This window comes from Ictidomys tridecemlineatus, chromosome 2 (genome assembly GCF_052094955.1).
Source record: "Ictidomys tridecemlineatus isolate mIctTri1 chromosome 2, mIctTri1.hap1, whole genome shotgun sequence".
NCBI lineage: Eukaryota > Metazoa > Chordata > Mammalia > Rodentia > Sciuridae > Ictidomys > Ictidomys tridecemlineatus.
In genome coordinates this window covers 52,315,019-52,336,470 of record NC_135478.1, presented here as the reverse complement: position 1 = coordinate 52,336,470, position 21,452 = coordinate 52,315,019, and the positions used below count along the sequence as shown (strand labels likewise).

The window sequence follows — 21,452 nt, the reverse complement described above, 5'->3', positions numbered from 1 at the left end:
AACTCAGTGAGACCCTGTCTCTAAATAAAATACAAAATAAGGCTGGGGATGGGGCTCAGTGGTTTAGTGGCCCTGAGATCAATCCCCAGTACCACCATCCCCTTCTCTCCTTCCCACTCAAAAAAAGAAAGAAAATAAGAGGCATCATGACATAGGGCCACCACTAAGGCCAGGTATAGCCCAAATACTCTCTTGGAGCAGAACTTAAGGGGTGATTGATACTTCTAGTTCACTAAAACACAGCTGTTAAAAAGATATTTGCTCTTATGGATTCTTTCTATCCCTTGGATCACGTAAAGGAAAAGAAAATCTCCTGTTTGGTGCTCTACAAATCCTTGGCACACACTCCCTTCCCTTTTGCCCTGAAAGTATTAAACTAGATTTTGATAACATGGGAAGCTGATTTATTTTCCATAAACCATGCACATAAAATTTCTCACAGTAACTCTATCTATGTCAAAGAGCATGGGGGTTCTTTCCTACGGATGATGCTCATAAAAAGCTTTCTTTTAAAATCCATTTGACTTCATGAAAACAAAATAAGCAAACTGAAAAATAAAAGCGAGTATATAACATTACAAGAATAATAAACAAAAGCAGATTTTAAAACAAGGGCCATAACAGCTGAACGTAGATATGCAAGAGGGTCCAAGATTGGCCTCACAGCCTGTGATCGAGCTCCCCTGTCATGGTTTAGACAGGAGGTGTCCCCCAAAAGCTCATGTGGGAGATAGTGCAAGAAAGTCCAGGGGTGAAATGACTGGGTTATAAGAGGTATAACCTCATCCATAGATTAATCCCCTCGGGGGTTAGCTGGGTGGAACCATAGGCAGCTAGAGTGTGGCTAGAGGAGGTGGGTCCCTGGGGGCCTGTTTTGGGGGTATATACTTTGTTCCTGGTGCCATGTCCTGAGCTGCGTTCCTCCTTCCGCCATGATGTTGTGCCTTATCTCAGGCCCAGAGCAATGGAGCTGGCCAACTATGAAATGAGACCTCCAAAACAATGAGCCCCAAATAAACTTTCCCTCCTCTAAATGTTCTCATCAGGAGAAATATACTAATATACTAATATACTAATATACCCCCCCACACACACACACACAAACTTCATAAACTCAGAGCCTGATCTCCAACATGAAGGAATTAGGAGGGAGTGGGGCTCATGGGAAAGGGATCAGGTCATGAGGGTGGGGTCTTCATGAATGGGATTAGTGCCCTTCACAAGGACCTGAAAGAGGACCTCCCTATCGAAGACACAGAGAGAAGGTCCCTCTTCTCAGCAGGTCCTGACCAGACAGAGTCTACCACTGCCTGGACCTGGGATCTCCAGTCTCCAGAACTCTGCGGATTATTTCTGGTGGAAGCCAACTCACTGAAATGGCATTTTGAGATGGCAGACTGAACTGTCCAGGACGGATGGGGAGAGAGGAGGAGGAGGAGGAAATGTGTACATGAGAGTTGATTGTCTAGAACGGGCCCCGGGGACTAACACGGCTTATGGTAAAATGGAAGCAGTAGGATGGAGAAAGCAGAAGAAGATGGGAGCTTCAGGTCAGGGCCTCGTAACCCAGAGGTCAAAAAACCCACGGTGGCAGCCACCTACAGCGCTCTGGATCCATGACCCTTGAAATGAGAAGTCACATTCTGAGCACAGCTGCACTTCAGGAATCCAGGAGTCGGAATTGGAAACCTAGATTGCACATAGTCCATGTTTTAAGAAAAAAATGCATCTTTTGGTACCTCTGCTCTGTAAGACTGGAATAAGACAGCAAGGACTTCACAGATTCCGAAAGAGGATCACAAAGGTGGACACAAGAAGAATACTCAGAAAAGCCATTCACACGGATGTCCCAGCCGACAGCCGGCTCCAGGGAAGTGCTGTTTGTCAAGTAATTAACCTAGGGAGAGGATCCATGGCTCTCCCCAGATTGTCCCCGGGTCTGGCGACCCCCATAATATAAGGAAGCCATAGGTTCTGCTCAGGAACGAGGGTCAGTGAGGGAGTCAGATTGCTGGGTGAAGACAGAATTGCATTGGTTTCCTTCTATCTCTGAAAGGATGACCTCGGCCCTGGCATTCGGGGCAGTTTTTCACAGGATATCCAGCAAGAGTTGATAACTGAAGTTGAATGTGTGTATATAATGCTGGGCTAAAGCAAATGTTCACACCACAAATCTATGTAAACAGCAGTTGGTGCTAAAATTTAAAAGAAAAATAAATGGGAGGCATGCCAACTGCTCGCCATCTGAACCCCCTCTCCCATTTGCAGCTCTGTTCAGCCAGCAAAGCCTGCGAAACTGGATCTGAACACAGGACCACAGACCACCCTCTAACATACTGACTTCTGTATTGTCCTGGGGCTCTTGGTGAAAAGGAAGGGCCAGGGTCTGAAAGCCAGGAGGCCTGGGATCTAGTTCCAGCCTCCCACTGAGGCAAGGTCTCACTGAGTTGCTAAGTGCCTCACTAAGTGGCTGAGGCTGGCTTTGAACTTGCAATTCTCCTGCCTCAGCCTCCTGAGCCTGAGGGATTACAGGCGTGTGCCATTGTACAGACTCAAAAAATAGTTACAGAATAATTGCTGAGGAAGAGAAGTCAGGAATATCAGACATAGTTCCTGCCCTCGTGGAGCTGAAGGTCAATTGGAATGACAGGCACTGAGGACTAAACAGATGGCAGAAGCAAAGGTACTAGCAAATGGGCATCTAATTCAGGGTATGTCAAGATTTGATAGGAGTTGCCTGACCAGGAGAGCTCCCTGGGGAAATGCTCACAAGAAGGGACCAAGTCAAGGGAGAGAGAGTTTATGCAAAGGTCCTGTGGTAGTGGAAGTGGTGGGAGTAGGACTAAGGAGGAGGTAGCCAGAGTGACTTCTACCCAGAAAGCAGAATGTAGTAAGAGGCAGATATAGTGAGCCACCTGTCTCTGGCCCAAGAATAATGGGAAGTCATTGATATGGTTACCAAAGAGAAAAGGAAAGAGAGATGAGCAAGATCAGATTAGAGAACTAGGTAGATTCCTATGGCTACGCTATGGAGAAGGCTTGAGAGGAAACCAAAATTGGTCAGTAGAAAACAAAAAAAGAGGTTCCTGCAGTTATTCGAAAAGACACTGGACATGCTGTGTTGGAACAACAGACATCCAAGAGATGACAAGCCACGGATTATCCTAGGTCTCAGTTAACTCACTAGTAAATGTAGCACAGATGAACAACATGGACTTGGTAACCCTCTGACCATGGAGGATATGACAGAGAGGAGTCTCGCAGAAGATTCTGCACCATAAAAAAGAAAGGGGACTTCCAAAGTGACCTCGAATTTCAGGGCAAGTGGTTAACTGTGCTTCTGTCTCTGCAGCTACTCTAACCTACAACCTGAATGCAGAGTATGGGGCCGAGGGGACAAGAAAAAAGGAAATGGAGCTTAGCAGACAAGAAACAGAGCTTGTGGTGCCTCTCACTCAACAGAAAAGCGGGGAAATCAGTCCTAACTGAATCCCAGGATTCAGTTAAGATGAGATAGTTAATAAGCAGAAGGAAACAATGATTTGGGGTTTCTGGAACAAAATAATTTATAAAGTTAAGAGCCAAATCATGCCTAGTATTCCTCAAAAGAATAGAGTCCTTTTGTATACCAGAGGATGACTTTTTATATCAGAGTATTAGAATTACATATAGTAAATGGGTTCATCCCAACAAAATCCCACATGCATGGAATTCAATTTCAGTTCACGAACCCCATTTGCCATCTGCCAGACCCCTGCTCTCCTTCCCCAGACCCCCGTTATCCTTCCTCTACTCTACCAGTCTTCCTTTTGTCTGTCTGTCTGTATGTCTACCTAACTAGTACTGGGGATAAAATCCAGGGTGCTTAACCACTAAGTCATATCCTCAGCCCTGTTGATTTTTTATGTTAAGACAGGGTCTCACTGAGTCGCTGAGGGCCTCACTAAGTTGCTAACATTGGTCTCCAACTGGCAATCTTCCTGCCTCAGCCTCCTGAGCTGCTGGGATTACGTGGATGCCACCAAGCCTGGCCTGTCTATATATTTTTGATTGGGTCTTTCTACTTATGCATAAAGGTAAAAATTCCCTGTGGTATATTTATAGATGCACACTTGATTTTCAAAGAATTCATTCTGCATAACCTCCCCTTTCCTATCTCACCTCTCCATCTTGATCACTTTCTTGTACACCACTGATCTTCCCTGTGCCTGAATGTGACCCTAGCCTTCCATCAACCCTTCTGTCCTTTATTTTATTTTAGCTTCCACATAACAAGAGAAAACATTCAACCTTTGAGTTTCTGAGTCTGGTTTATTTAATTTAGCATGATATTCTGTTTCCATTCATTTATCAGCAAATGCCATAATTTTATTCTTTAGGACTGAGTAGAACTCCACTGCAAGTGTGTGTGCACGTGTCTGTGTGTGTCACAATTTCTTAATCCATGAATGGACTTACAAAAATTTAATCTTAAACTTTCTCTTTTGGGCCACCTTGAGCTAAGCAGAGATGACCCAGTGTAATACACACACAGGGTCAGGGATGCCAAGTACAAATGATGCTGAATCAGAGATTTTTCCAAAAATCCATTTTTGTTTGTTTCGATATGGATTGATGGCTAAGGAGCTTGGCAGCTTACTTAGCCATCAATCTGTAGCGACACCAACAGAACTTGGAGATAAAAAGAAATGAGGAATTATGAACCCCAAACTGGTCTTTCTTCCATATCCCACATTCATACCAATTAATGGACATTAAAGAATTGAAGTGGGTTTGGGGATGTTGTCATAAAAATAAAGGTAAGGATTTGGCACAAAGCAAGTTGGAACTCCTAAGGAAATACTGAAATGATCCAGGTCATGGTCAGCCAAGAGGATTATTAGGGTTAAGATAGATCTTAATGAGATTAATGGATATATATATTTGTATACTATATATATATATATATCGTATATAATGGAATATTACTCAGCCTTAAAGCTTGAAATTATGGCATTTCCAGGTATATGGATGGAACTAAAGAATAGCATGCTGAATGAAATAAGCCAATACCAAAAAACCAAAGGCCAAATGTTTTCCCAGATACGTGGATGCTGGCGCATAATGGGGGTGGATGAGGGAAGAATGGAGGAACTATGGATTGGGCAGAGGGGAATGAGGGGAAAGAGAGTGGGAAACATGGTGGATGAGACTCACATTATTATCCTATGTACATGTATGATGGAATGACTGGTACGACTTAGCATTGTGTACACAGAAATGAAAAGCTGTGCTCCATTTGTGTACACATAAATAAATAACAATTCTAATAAAAAAAAACCCAGAAACAAAAAAAGATAGTTCTTATTGAAATGAGAATGAATTTAGGGTACTGTCAATACCAAAATCTCTGCTCCATAGGTATTATGAATTAAAACAGTTTTCTCAGTTGTAGATTAACATAATACCTTCATTTTATTTATTTATTTTTGTGGTGCCGAGGATCAAACCCAGTGCCTCATTCATGCTAGGCAAGCACCCTACCACTGAGCTACAGCCCCAGCCCTAATACATATTTTTTTAAAAAAACTTTGATTCTTGGGGCTGGAGGTGTAGTTTGGTGGTAGAGCGCTTGCCTGGAGTGTGCAAGGCCCTGGGTACCAACCCCCAGTGGGGATTAGAGGCAGGTGGGTGTGGCTGGAGGAGGGGGCATTGGGGGCGTGGCTTTGGGATCTCTATTTGTCTCTGGAGAGTGGAGTCTCTCTCTGCTTCCTGATCACCATGTGAGCTGCTTCCCTCCACCATACTCTTCCTCCATGATGTCCTGCCTCCCCTCGAGCCCCGAGGAATGGAGCCTTCTGTCTGTGGACTGAGACCTCTGAAACCCTGAGCCCCCAAATGAACTTTTCCTCCTTACACTTGTGCTGTCCAGGTCCTTTACTCACAGTAGTGAAAAAACTGACTAAAACACTTCCTTTCCAATCTCCAGATGGCAAAGGCTCTTGCCTGCAAGTGACATGAGGGTGACCAGGCTGGTATGGTGGTGGGGTGGGGCTAAGCAACATAGCCCAGGAATTTGGGAGGGAGCTCATGTATCATGAAGAATGCACCTGAAAACCCAGTTGGGCGCCCACTGTGGCAGCCCAGTGCTAACACTCAAGAGCCAGGCTTGGATCGGTGTCTCCGCGAAACTTGGAAGAGAACAGTGACCCTTTAGGCTGCACAGAGGCAATAGAGGAGCTCCAGCTCAGGACTGCAGGAACCTGACCACGGAGCAAGTTTCAGCATTAGACTCTCACTGCTCCGTGGGGCAGTGTGTGGGCAAAAGAGTAAAGCCGCATGTTTCTCTGCCACTCAACCTGGGTCACACAGTCACTTGGGAAGACAGTGTATAGAAATAACCAGGAGTAAGATTCTGTGTTTCTCCAGCAATTTGTTTGTTCATAAATGTGTATGTTCTTGTGCGGATACTCTCCCATAAAAGTTCCAAGGCCAGGTGAAATAAAGTGAGTACAGTGGTCTTCGGATGCTCATCTGAATTTTATGAGGAACATACTAGGAAATGGCTCCTGATCTAACTATCTACACCCGTGCTCTTTGCCATCCATCCTTTTTAAATTAACACCTATTTCTGGAATAGAACTGTGGTCTCTGCACTCCAATAGGAAAGAATGTAGGCTGCGTTAGGGGGAGTGGCTCAGTGAGCACTTGTCTAGCCTGTGTGTGGCACTAGGTTCGATCCTCAGCACCACATAAAAATAAATAAAATAAAATGAAGGAATTGCATCCATCTACAAATAAAATAAAAAATAATAAATTAAAAATAAAAAACAGAATGTAGGTAACAAGAAATACAGCAAACCAACAGAATGTGGGGGAAGTACTTCATGGAGAACATTTCCTCTTTATCCTTAGTGCAGAATTTAAGAAAAAGTCGTAGAAAGCCAGGTGTGGTGACACATATCTATAATCCTAGCAGCTCAGAAGGCTGAGGCAAGAGGATTTCGAGTTCAAGGCCAGTCTCAGCAACTTAGCAAGGCCCTCAGCAACTCAGCGAGACCCTGTCTCTAAATAAAATATAAGAAAGAGCTGAGGATATGGCTCAGTGGTTAAGCGCCACTGGGTTCAGTGCCTGATACAAAAAAAAAAAAAATATATATATATATATATATATATATATATATATATATATACACCAATATATGTGTGTGTGTATCAAAAAGCACAACTAATAGTTAAAATTTACGGACCATGGTTATTAACATACATCCAAAAAATGCCATCAAAGTCTTCAATTCTAAGCGTTTAGCAAGAAGCTAATGGTAGCAACAGCAAGATCATCTTGAAGTGCTCCTGATGAATGCATTATCTTTTCATCCCTCGAAAATGAAAGAGAGAAATAACTTTAGATAAAATGAAATGAGTACTGGCACAACGGACAGTTAGTTATAGCTCCTTGGGAAGAAATAGAGAGACGCTATCTGTCTTGTAAAGATATTTGAGACAACTTTCGAGAAGTGGGCGAGGTGAAACGAAGTCGCTCTATTGATTCTGCCGGATGGGGATATATAGCAGTCTCGGGGGTGAAGACAGATCTGAACATTAAAACTGTTTTATGGGAAAGTTACTGTCTGTATGTAATAGGCTGCTTTAAATATTAACTTTCTATATTCATATTTTAATATCCAAAGACAGAGTCTATTTTACAGATAAGTGACCTGTAAATTTCCATCAGGGAAAAATAAATAAATAAATACTCCCTCTCGAATTTACTTTCTGGAAAGATGAAGTTCACAAAAATACTTGGAGAGGAGAAAAAAAATCTGTGTTGCTTAAAAATTAATGATTTAAGCAAAAGAAGCATTTTCTATAACAAGGTATGAGAGGCAGATATAAAATGAATGATTGCAGCCAAGACAAGACCATGTGGCTCCTGTCAGATGCGTTATTTAAAAATTTAAACTTTTAATTTTTCTGGTAATTGTAGATTCATGTGCAGTTGTATGAAACACCTTGCTCCTACAGCTCTATTTCCTTCACTCATAACATCTTTCAAAACACATAATGATATGTGTGCTTAAAAAAAAAGACTGCAATTATTGAGGTTGCCTTCATTTAATATATTAAATGAATTCTCGTTTCTCTTAAATACTCAAATATTGATGAGCTAATGTGGCATTTCAAGATATACAGAAGGAAAGCTTCCTAGCCTTCTGCATATTAAAAAAAAAAAAGCAAAAAAGAACAACAACAAAAAAAACCCATAAGTTGATTTCTGCATCAAACTTTCTAAACGACTGAGAATTGACACTTTGTGAAATGAAGAAAACAATTTCATGTTCTTGTTTTAAATTGCATATAACTGGCTGTCACTTTATAAAAACCCCTCCTCTAAAGCCATCTCAGAGTATTTATGACATGGGGGCCTAGGTAGTATGAATTTTCACAGGAATTTCAAGAATTTTCACAGGAATCAGTACAGTAGCAGGGATTTATTCCTGCGGCTCAGCGCTGAGCTTCTGAGCTTGCTGAGACAGATGTGCACGGATCTGGCTAGCTGGACTTTTAAATCAGAAGCATGCACTCCCAGAGAGGCAGCAAGTTGTGGATCACTCGAGAAAGTCAGCCGAGTGACAGAGATTGATAATCAGCATCTGGAAGACCAAGGGTCATGAATCAACTTCCACTGAGTGAACCCTACGCACGTCTCAAACCTTTCATTGGTGATACCCAGCTGTCAGTGAAACTTGCTATCTTTGCAGAAGGCTGTCAAGCGTGGTAAATCAAGTAGAAAACCGCATCAGAAAGCCCAGCGCATTCCACTGACAGGCCCCCAGAATGGGCCACTGAGGTGGCTCGGAGATCTGAGCTCTGATCACACCCATTGTGGCAAAGCTCTCCTCCGCTATGATCAGATGGTCAAAAAGGAGTGTTCCCACTGCAGTTCTTCAAGGGACAGCTACATCTGACATATAAGCCAGGAGCACGGGTAGATACTGTGAAATCTAATGATAAGCGCACAGCCCAGGCTGAGGAGCAGAGGTGAATGGATGACAAGTGGTTACAGCAAACACTGCAGGTGCACAAAGTTTTTCCACAGCAGCTACTGAAACAGATGAATGAAGGTAGAGGAGAGGGTAGCCAGCTGGTAGATGGGAAGAACTGTTTATGAAAAAGCCCAAACTCAGGAATCACTGTTCTGAATGGGAAGCAATTCTACAAACAAGCCAGGCTATGGTCCATGAACGATCTCAGGCCATGGCGGGCACACAGGAAGAAAATGGATCCCCCAAGCTGCATGGGCAGCCAGTCAGGTTAAGAGAAAAGTCAGCTCTGCGGCTCACACAACATGCTTCAAACCAAAGAGTCGAAAGTGAAGTCATTTTAGCCCAGCATGGGGCCTCAGGCTGTCCAGGATTTAAAAGGGATTGCTCAAAGTGGTGCAAGTACAGGGAAAGGAAGAAATGGAGGAAAAGAGAATGTGTTTCAACGGGTTAAAGTTGTAAGAAGTGAAATAAGAAGATGTAGAAAATATCTTTAGCCATCAACGTAACCCCAGGCAGCAGAAAGCAGGAGTATAATATCACATCTCAGTGTTTATTTTCAGATCGGACACCGGGGACACAGCGACTTACAGGGAAATCCTGAAGCTGAGAGCTACCCAACACTAATGAGCTGGGAGGCCACTCTCCACATTAGCCATGGTGAAAAGACGATGACACCTACTCACAGATCCCCAAAGGCCAAGGCGGAGAGGTAAAAAGAAAGTGGAGGGATCGAACCACACAGAAAACACACCAAGGGAGGAGAAGTTCACCCACGCTTTCATAAGAAATGTTAACAAAGCCAAACCTCAAAGAAAATCATTTTATTTCCATCTGCACATAGGACCCAGTGCTATCTGACATATCTGCAATACGATACCAGTTGCTAAATGTGGCTGCTGAGCTTTGGAAATGTGCCCAGTACAACCAAGGGGCTGAATTTCCATCTTATTTAATTCTTAATTAAAACTTGAATTTAAATAGCCACATGTGGCCAGGAGCTACCGCACTGGATAGGTATCGGAAAGATCATACTATGTACCTTACATGTTTTAACTCGTTGAATCATTACAATGCTATGAGGGTAAAACAATGTCATTGTCCAAATATATATATATATATTTTGTTGTTGTTGTTGTTGTTGTGTGGGAGGGTACCAAGGATCAAACTTAGGAGCACTGGGCCACTGAGGCACATCCCCAGCCCTATTTTATATTTTATTTAGAAACAGGGTTTCATTGAGTTGCTTAGTGCCTTGCTTTTGCTGAGGCTGACTTTGAACTAGCTATCCTCCTGCCTCAGCCTCTCATGCAGCTGGGATTACAAGTGTGTGCCACCACGCCCAGCCACATTTTATATATTTTTGATAAAATTGAATCTCAGAGTGGCTGTGCTCTTTGCCCAAAGTCACAAGATTAATTTAGGCTCCATATGGCCATGTGCACTATTTAAGAGCAAATTCCGGGAAAGGTAAACACAAGCGATTACAAAATATTTCCTGTTGATCCACAGACAAGTAAAGATGCCTACCTGTTTTCCCTGTGTTTTTCATCCAGGTTTTGTTAGAAGATTCATTGTCAAAGCCATCGAGTTGTAGCTCCTGGTATTCTTCACCGACACGTGCATGATGGTCTAAGATGTCTATTGGGGACTGGTGACGACCCCCACAGCTGACACTGGACGTGACCCAGTGCTCAGGACCATAGGCACCTGTGGAAAGAAAGCAACACTTCAATCTTCAGGGCTCAAGGATCAGAGATGGAATGAATAAGACTCAGGAAGATGGACCCCACATCTACCAAACTACATTTTCCAACACATGCCAACTCTAAAGAGATCGTATTGTGCAGTATTACACGTTATAGGTTGATGTCATTGGTTTGATTTCAGAAAAGATGTATGACCCAAGATAGTTTATCTTCCTGATATGCAATCAAAACATTTGCTATGTTTTTAAAAAAACTTTAATATCTTTATTTTTTAATGTGTTGCTGAGAATCGAACTCAATACTTCACATGTGCTAGGCAAGTGCTCTATCACTAAGTTACAACCCTGCTAACTTAATCTGTAATCAGATTCAGGGAGTTGCACAGAAGGGCTGTCAAGAGTTGTTCACGTTTTTGACAATTTTGAAACAAGTTTCTTAAAATAAGCAGAGCATTCATTCACAAGGAACTGACTTAATCAACTTAGCATGTTTTGTTGATGTGAACAGTATCCGAACCACAATTTTTTTCTAACACCAAAGTCTGTAAACAGAGAAAGGAAAGGAAAAAAAATATCAAAATTAAAAGTCACAGAAACGCACACCTGTAATCCCAGCGGCTCAGGAGCCCAAGGCAGAAGGATTGCAAGTTCAAAGCCATCCTTGGCAACTTAGTGAGGCCATAAGCAAATAAGTGAGATCCTGTCTCTAAATACAAAAAAGGGTTGGGGGTGTGGCTTAGTGGTTAAGTGCACCTTGGTTCAATCCCTGGCACTCAAAAATAATTGACTAACCAAATAAATAAAGTAAGTCACAGAAAACTAGATGAGATTTATTAGAAATGATATAAACAATAAGGCAGGCTTTTCTTTTGGTGAATTGTGACAGATTTCCCAGTTTGATTAGTTTGTGGTCTCAGATGTTAAACTATTCTTTTTCTCCAAACCTCTCTCTCTTCAGAGAGGGAAGTATGAGATTGCCTTCAGATTGGATTCGGGGCTCATAGAAATAATAAACAACCTGGGGAAACCATATGCCATAAAAATAAAGGATGAGGTACAATTATACAGTATGATTCTTATAGGTCCCAATCCAACGCGAACACAGAAAAACCCCTATATTTTCTTCTCTGCCCTATTTGGAAATGAAATGTTGTGGGGTCAATGTCTGTTAAGTGGATAATGAGCTCTTAGGATTTTCTGCATTCTACTTTTAACCTTGTCAATATAACAAAGCAGGGAAAGACACAATCTTTGCTAAAGAGATTAGGAAGAATCTCCTTTTGAGAATGAGACATAGAGTAAGTCTAACCTGGACAACTTTAGGTAGATAAAACCCAAGGTTTTCAGATAAGAATGTTGAGTATATGTCAATACACAAGCTAATATATGTAAACATGCAGACACTCATAGAAATGACTTCACAGATCAGACAGAAGAGAAGAAGAGCCAGGGGAATCAACTCGCTCATCCACTGATATTTCTGTGCATTAGTACACATCCAAGCTTGTGCTATTTGAAAATTTCCCCTCATTATCATCCCAAACAGTAAGAAAAAAAAAATACATATAAAGAACATCCCCAGGGGATGGCAAAGATGGACGATCTTGGGACACTTGTAAGTCATTTGCAAATGCCATAATAAGTCAACTTTCCTTACAGTAGCACTCCAACTAAACTAGGAAACATCATGAGCATTTTATTCCTGCTGTATCACCTCTTGCTGGAATTTCCAAGAAGGTGAAGCACAGTCTGTGCATTTCCATGTCTTACCCAAACTTCACTTTCACCTTACACACACACACACACACACACACTTTTCTGTCTTCTTTTTGTTGTTTTGAGGTACTGAGGATTGAGCTCAGGGTCTTACCCATGCTACACAAGTACTCTACAACTGAACTACATTTCCAGCCCCATGCATCTGTATAGTTTAAGAAAAAGGTGGGGTGAGAGAATGTGAAGATGGACTCCGATTACAGGGACAAGTTTAAATTTTCTTCCACATGTCCAAAGACTAAACAAACGAAAACCAATCAAATAAGGTGACAGAAATACAAATTTTAGTTAGCTATAACTGGGCCTGTACGTCTAAAACATGGGAACTCATTTGTTAATATTGTATGTGTGTATAATGTGTGGTGTATATATACACAATGGACTATTACTCAGCCATCAAGAAGAATGAAATTCTGCTTTTGCCTGTAAACGGATGCATTTGAAAGCTATCATGCAAAATGAAATAAGCCAATCCCCCAAAACCAAAGGTCAAATATTCTTTCTGATATGTGAATGCTAACACACGATAAGGGGGGAGGGATAAAAGTTCACTGGATTAAGACAAGTGGGAATGAAGGGAAGGGAAAGGGAAAGGGAAATAGGAAAGACAGTAGAATGAATCTGATATAACTTTCCTATGTTCATATATGAATACACCCAGTAAAAGTCCACATCATATGCAACCCCAAGAGTGGGATACTAGTGAGAATAACATATACTCCCTGTTTGTATAAATATGCTAACATTGACTCTACTGGCATGTACAACTAAAAAGAATAAATAAATAATACCTTACAGGAATTTACTAATATAATAAAATCACACTCAATGAGGAAAAAAGGAACAGAAGATAGTAAAATACACCCAAACACATATGACTCCAAAGAAACAATAAATGCAAGTAATCCTTTACAAAAACACAGATACCTGATAATGATCCTACCACCACCAACAACAATAATCTGCAGTATCAGAAAGGACTTCCATTCATGCCATTTCTCATAACCTTCCAGATATGAGTGAGATATAATTTAGCATTCTATAAAAGTATAATCAGGGCTTGGACTCACGGGTTTCATTTATTCAGTGGTAACAATCTGAAGGTTTAAGCTGACGCCATGCTTGCTTTCACACTTGCACCAATAGACGTTCAAGTGCAATTTAATTGAAACTGATCTTCCACTTCAGATTTTAAATTAATTCTTCTTTGGAGCGCGTCATGCTCCAGACACCCCTGCCTTGCAAAAACCCCTATGTCATTAGTGGAGGAAATAGAAGCCGTTTCTCCAAGCTTGCAGATATTGATTACCTATTCTCACATCCAAGCACTACCACCATTGCACACTGTATAAATCTCTCTGGTGTTAAGACACTTTATAAAGGGCTGAGAATTACATCATTAATCATTTGCACTTGCGCAGAGACTCCTAGTATTGAATGCTTTGTTTTTGAGAACTTTGAATAAATGTTTCTAAGTAAAAAACATGACACTAAATAAAGACTGTGGTTAGCTGAAATCTAGGAGTAGGGATGGGGGACCAAAAACAAAACAAAACAAAACAAAAAACCCAGCAAGAAGCCTTCCTTCCTTAGGTATGATGTTATCCATCTAAAATAGAAGAAGTCATTTACACTTTAGTTTCCTCTTACTAGCTTTCTTAGAATACAGGATATCTGCACATTGGCAGCCCATCTCATTCTGAACAGCTAACCAACTCTGACTTCACTACCTGATAGACAAGCCTACATTCTCAGAGAGGAAAAGGGGAGGGCAGAGGTAGGACCTTAGAGGCAGTTTGGGGATGCTGAAAGCCATTTCCCATCCAACTGTTACAAATCTTGCAAGAATGAGCCAGTGCAGAAGCATACTTCTGTAATCCCAGAGACTCAGGAAGCTGAGGCAGGAGGAACAAAAGTTTGAGGCCAGCTTCAGTAACTTAGTAAGACCCTAAGCAACTTAATGAGGTCCCGTTTCAAAATATAAAATAAAAACGAGGGATGTGGCTCAGTGGTTAAGTGCCCCTGGGTTCAATCCCCAGTATCCAAAAATCAAAAAATCAAAAAGAATCAAAAAATAAACCTTGCAGGAATGAGATCTGGATACAGACATTCTGCCAACCGTTCAATACCAGGGGAATCTAACAAGGATTCATATTCAACAAATGATGAGAAATATTCCTTTGATCTCAGGGTAAATGTCCTTTTCTCGGGGACACAGAGAACAGAGGGGTGGTATGCTATCCTGGCATAGACGTGTGGGTTTCCTGTGAGCCTAGTTATATCATCGTTGCAATTTAGTGTTTATTATACACTAATAAATATATGTACGAAATATATGTCTTGCCCACTAGAGGGAAATTCTGTGAGAAGTGGTTCCTTTAATATTTTGTTCAATTTGGTCTCAATGCCTGACACAGGGTCTTCCACATAGTAAGGCCCTAAAACAATTTACATACATGAATGATAATTACAGGAGGAGATCAAAGAGTGGCCAAGCTCTGTCTTCTAACTGCACTACGGAAACCTCTTTGTGCGTGATTTGGTGTTAATTTTACCCATCTCTCTGAGGACACGTCACTGAAGAAAATGCAACTTTTTTTTCACTATTACAGGGAGTCAGAACATTATCTGAGGAGATGGGATACACGTATCCAAATCTATGTGCAAATTTAATAATTTGAACAAGGGTGACTTATTATTTTCTTTTTTATTTAGTTTGCAACATTTTTGTAGAACATAGTCATATTTCAACTTCTCTTATTTCATGTATTCTTTCAAAGACTTCTCTCATCAAAGAAGGTCAACTGAGGAGGAAATTTAGTCTTATTAACCAATCCATCAGTGTTTCCATTCAAACACTGATTGGATGGTTGCATAGTACCAGGCATGATCCTGAGAAATGGGTTTAGAGAACAGGGCTGCCCCAGATTCCTTAGGTTCCCTTGGCCAACTTAAGCCTTCTGTGGCTTAGGCCCCTTATCTGTACAGAGGGTGCTTGTGTGTGCAGATTAAACAAGATAATCATGTAAGTCAAGTTCATATGCAGTATCACTCAACAAAATGTCACCAAGTGATTGCTCTTTATTGCTGGGTTACAAAATATACCGCAGGCTGTATTCCATAGAAGAAATGGACATGAAGTCCAACCAAGGGCTCTCGAGGTGGATGCAGGTATTTTGGGGTATACAAAGAAAGAGGAGGGGCCTCACCTCCCAAAGTGGGAACAAGCAGAAAAGGGACATTTGAATGATATTACTTCCAGTGCACCCAGGTTTACAAAGCTCAGGTCATTTAATTCAAGGATTTCCCACTTGGGGAGAGGCCACTTGATTCCACTGGGAAATGGAGCTGAATCCCAGCTTCAGCTAGTTAGTGACTTGCTTGCAAAGATTTAAGCAGGAAAAGATAAATACAGTAACTTCATTCAAATGAAGCAGCCTGACTAATTAATGTCAGCTCAACTAAAGGTAAAGGGAGACATCACTGACGAGATCATGATGCTAGTGTGGCCGTCCTGATGGGATATGCTAACCTGGGTGGTACTCTTTCCAAAAGTCTATAGACACCCCTCAATCACAAGGAGTACACATGATAAACCGAAAGTGAGGAACAATGCACAAAACAATTCACCATCCCTCCTCAAAAACATCAAGATGATGGGAAACATGGAAAGAGTAAATCCCTGTCCCAGACCAGAGAAGAATAAGGTGTTGTAATCATAAATACAATGTGTTGTTCAAGATTGAAGGGTCAAACCAAAAATGGGAATTAATGGAAAAACTCATGAGCTCTGAATGAAGTTTGAAATTCAGTTAATAAAACACAAGTGTTGATTTCCCAGTCGATCTCGGTCCAAAGGTTATTTTTAGTGGCTATTCTGCAAACAAAATGAAAAACTACTTTTGAAATCGTCCACAGGTACTAGGCTTGTAGCTCAATGGTAGAGTGTTTCCTTAACATATGTGAGGTACTGAGTTCGATCCTCAGCACCACATAAAAACAAAGGTATTGTGTCCATCTAGAACTAAAAAAATGATATTAGAAAAAAAAAATTGCACAGAGACTGGTGCAGTGGTGCACCCCTGTAATCCCAGTGGCTCGGCAGGCTGGGGCAGGAGGATGGCGAGTTCAAAGCCAGCCTCAGCAACAGCGAGGCCCTAAACAACTTAGTGAGACCCTGTCTCTAAAGAAAATACAAAATAGGGCTGGGGATATGGTTCAGTGGTCAAGTATCCCTGAGATCAATCCCAGGTACCCCACCCCACCCCCCTGCCAAAATAAATAAATAAATAAATAAAAGAAAAAAATTGAACAGAGGCCAAGTACGTTTTTTTAAATGACTTAAAATTTAATATGCCTATTTGATTGCATTTGTTAGTATGAATTTGCGACTGTGTCTAGGGCATAACAGGTGGGGGATAAACGAGAGATGATATCACAGCACCTTTCCTGCAGGAAAGAAATTTGCACAGAGAAAGATGGAAGGGAGGAAAAAAATTTAAAAAAATTAAAAACCCACTGAGCTAGAGAAAAAAAATCCACTGAGCTGGTAGGTGATATTTCATTATTTAAGGTTATATAAAATTGTATAATATATAAAGTTGGAGAAATTCACCTTTAAAAATTGTAGTTAAGAAACAACATTATGAGCTTAATTTATAGCTCATTTGTGCCTTAAAATAACCCACTTTTCCTCCTCGGTGTGCCATTAACAAGTCACTGTGGTTTTTCTCATTTTGAGAAGCTACAATTTAGTTGACTAGCATCAGAAAGACATATTTCTATAGTATGGAGCATAAATCATGCAATTGAAGATTAATTCCAACTGGCCTCTTTAAGGCAGACACAATTCTCCATGCAGAAATAATAGCAAATACTATAAATCTGGGCTCATGTCTGAGAGTCAATTTGATACTCAATGTTTTATTTTTTCCTTAGGCAGATTCAGCCCAAGGAATCTGGTTGCCATGTATGAGAGAAGCATCTAAATTTTGTTCCACCTCCACCTCTACCCATACCCTGAAGCATTCCTAAAAGTCCAGATAAAAACAGAAGCTAGGTGCACACCCATAATCCCAGCGGCTTGGGCGGCTGAGGCAGGAGGATCTCGGTTAAACAGCCTCAGCAAAACAAAGTGTTAAGCAAGTCAATTAGGCCCTGTTTTTAAATAAAATACAAAATAGGGCTGGGGGCGTGGCTCAGTGGTTGAGTGCCCCTGAGTTCAATCCTAGGTACAAAAAATTTTTTTTTTAAAAAGTCAGCAACAAGAGTTTTGTAAAATTTAAGAAAAAGTATTTTTTGAACATATTAATCATATCTTTGTCTAAGACCAAGGAATTTCAAATACCCACCTATGATTTGTATTCCAAACAATACTTTCTATAAATACATAAGAGGTATTTTGCTGAAAATAAGCATGCATCTTGAATTTATTTTACCATAATACATCCAAATAATGGTTTCTATTCACTAATGAAAAGCCATTAAAAATAATGAATTCTGTCCAAATCTAATTAAAAACAAAACTAATATACATGTTATGTGCTGTTTCTAGTCAAATATGCTTATCGATGCCCACCTCAGGGAACTTTTATTAAAAATAGTACCTGGATCTAGGCTTATTACTCTGCATCCTGGAATCTACTTTTAACCAACATCAACAATCCAAAAAATATGTGCATTCATTTTTTACCTAGCATTATAAGTAATGCTTTTTCTCCCAATCTAGTATACATCTTTAAACTATTCCATTTTTTAATTAAACTCCTTTATGGGATTTAGCTTACAATTCCTTTGCATATTGTAGTACTGGTAGGTTAATTTCCTTTATGCATTTATTGTTATACAAATGAAAAATGGGAAAAGCACTAAAACACGTTCCTGTTACTCTCCACTGTTTTTTACTTTATTAATGTATGATTATGAAGTTGTTCAACTTTGTTTATAGGAATATTGTTAACTGTTGAATCAATTAAAAAAATCTACAGTGACCCCAGATAACAAATCACATTTTCCAAAATTTGAGGTTCTGAAATTACAGGTATGAAAACTTCATTCTCCCATTCCACATCAATGGTGCGCTTTGAGGAAACTACTGATAACTATCCATAATACCAGAAATACCAGCAGACAATAGCACCAGAAATGAGAGCTCCTTTCTTCATTTTTTACCACCATTATCTGTCTAATTTCCCAGGGTACCTATTTGAGGGCTGGATGTTAAAAGTAATTTCAGGTAAAATTTTATATAGGACCATCAAATTTGACAACTTCTACATTCGACTCCACTCTTTCTATAGAAAGTTAAAATAGGAATGGAAAAAGCAAATGCAGGACCTGGCTGTCACCAACTGCCCCTCTTCACCTTCGACATGTGTGTGTCAGCTTTTGGGGGCGGTGACCAAAATATATGACAAGAACCAAGAGAAGGGGAAAGTTTATTTTGGTTCAGGGTTGCAGAGGTTCAGTCCATGGACATCTGACTCCATTGCCCTGGGACAAAGATAAGGCAGAACATCATGTGGAGGGGCGTGGCAAAGGAACACTTCATGGCATCCAAGAAGCAGGGGGAGACCCACCTCCTCCAGCCACAATCCATCTGCCTATAGTTACCCCCCAGTCAGTCCATTCAAACTAGGATGGACGGATTAGGTTACAGCTTTCAGACTCTAATCATTTCACATGAATAATTCTGCATTAACCCAGGAGCTTTGGGGAGACACCACATATCCTAACCCTAATATTAGGCACTGCTAACAGATCTAGTTTTCATGGATCCTAGGATAGGTGAGTCATCTAGAGATAGCCTGTGAATCACAGCTATGTGTCACCCTTGAACTAGGATCCGAGTTGCTATCTTCTTTGCCTAGTGTTCTTTTCACCATACTGTGTGACTTTCCTAGTTACACAGTCCTTAAAATCAGGGCAGGGAATGCGGGGGGGCGGGGGCAGGAAAGGGGGGGTGTGTCCCAGTTCTAATCGTAAGGCTTTCTGGATTCTATTTTGCTATTTTGAAAAATGAGGATATCTTAAAGATGGGTCAGTTGAAAGGTTGAAGCCACCAGGAGCCTATGTGGAGGCTCCATGAGTTGATTACCTGGGTAGATGAGAGTAGTAAAACTTGCACCATGAACATGCCTGCAGTTCATACACCCAAAGACTCTCGGTTCTTCCAAGTCATAGTCTAAAAGCATGCACTATCAGATCCATCTCAGACAAATAGATGTAACTTTAAATTGCATCCACCCTGCATCCAAATATTTAATGAAAGTTCCTACCAAGCACTGGGAATATAGCTCAGTTGGTAGAGTGTTTGCCTCACATGCACAAGGGCCTGGGCTCAATCCCCAGAACCAAAAAAAATGAATAAATAACAAATAAAAAAATTTTTTAAAAATCCTACCATTAATTCAGACCATTTATTCACTCAAAATTTAACTACTATGGTTTCAAGTTGGGGCGCCTTTACTGTTACATCTTCCATTTGCAACATGAAATTGGTTAAAATAAGCCTCTGAGTTACTAACAGGGTCATCACATGTTTTATTGTCCCAATGCCAAACATATTATATTTTTGTATAAAATGGAGCTAAGCAAATTCCAGATCTAAAGCTTTCAACTTTCAAGGGAGGTACATCTTCAGGAATCCTTGCCTTGTATCTGACAACAGAACTAATTTTTTAAAAATTCTAATTATCTATACAAGCCATAACAATAACAATCGCCCACATACAAAGTCATAGAGCATAGAGAAAAGAGCAACAGTCAAAGATGCTAGCAACTAGAGTTCATCTTCAACAGTAGCAAGTGAGTTTTGACTAACTCGTTGGCTCTCAATGTCTCCCAGATTGAAGGATTCCTTCATCATGAGGGCCACAATACACTAGCAATGCCTGTCGTGGCTACCAAGGGACAAGTGGGGACAGCATGTCACACAATTGCTCTTTCCCCTCAGGTTTCAATTCTGGAGAGTGCAGTTGACAGTGGAAGGAGTCAAGTTCAATAATGATTCAGTTTCTTTATATGTAAATTACAAGGTTACATCACCTCATCTCCAAAACTCCTGAGAGTTCCCAATTTTATAAAAGCATTTCCAGTAACACCGGAAGAATCAATCAGGCATGTAAGATATTTGTGGATAGTCTCCAGTCAATCTCCAAACCCCGCCACTGCTTCCTCTTTCTTTCTTAAAAGTTAACTGCAAAGATATGATGAGTATTAAATAATTATATAGAAAGCTTAGGCAATAGTGCTTGGCATATAGTAAATGCTCAATGAATAGGTTTCTCTATATTTTCCTCTAGGATAACCACTTCTAAACCTTTATGTCTTAAAGACATGACCCTGACCCATCTCCACTATAGCATTTGGCAATTAGCAGAATATCATCCTTCTTGATGGGAGACTGAGCCAGGAAAGTGCATTAGCGTGGGCCTAACCCTATGGGGGCACAATATCATGTCCATACAGTGTATGGTATCCATTGAGATTTCCCTGCTCAGAGAAACTACTTTGGGCTGGTAATATTCACAAGGCAGTGAGAACTTTCAGAGTCAGTGGGAGGAAATTACTTTCCAGGAGGTACATAAAGAAGAATGGGCAGTGAAATCAATGCAAGAAAAATTAGAAGGCAAAGTGATTGGGTTAGGAGAGTCTCAACACAATCAGTGAATTCATCCACTGGTGGAATAACTGGGTGGTAACTGCAGGAAGGCAGGGTGTGGCTAGAGGAGACAGGTCACTGGGGGTGTGCCTTTGGGGTATATATTTTGTCTCTGGTGAACAGATCTGCAGATTGATACCCCTCCTTCTCTGCTTCCCGGTGGCATGTCCTGAGGTGCATTCCTTCTGCTATGATATTCTGCCTCACCTAGGGCCCAGAGCAATGGAGTTGGCCATCTATGGACTGAGACCATTGAAACCATGAGAACTAAATAAACTTTTTC

At 40.8% G+C, this 21,452-nt stretch overlaps 1 protein-coding gene across 2 annotated transcripts in view; it reads right to left on the bottom strand.

Moving 5' to 3' along the window:
- Ptprg (protein tyrosine phosphatase receptor type G) overlaps positions 1 to 21,452 on the bottom strand; it is a 707,393-nt gene that overhangs the window by 292,925 nt on the left and 393,016 nt on the right. For both annotated transcript variants that reach the window (XM_078038562.1, XM_078038563.1), the window contains exon 3: positions 10,554 to 10,733. In XM_078038562.1, coding sequence (XP_077894688.1) covers positions 10,554 to 10,733 — 180 coding nt within the window. The remainder of the gene's footprint in view (positions 1 to 10,553; positions 10,734 to 21,452) is intronic.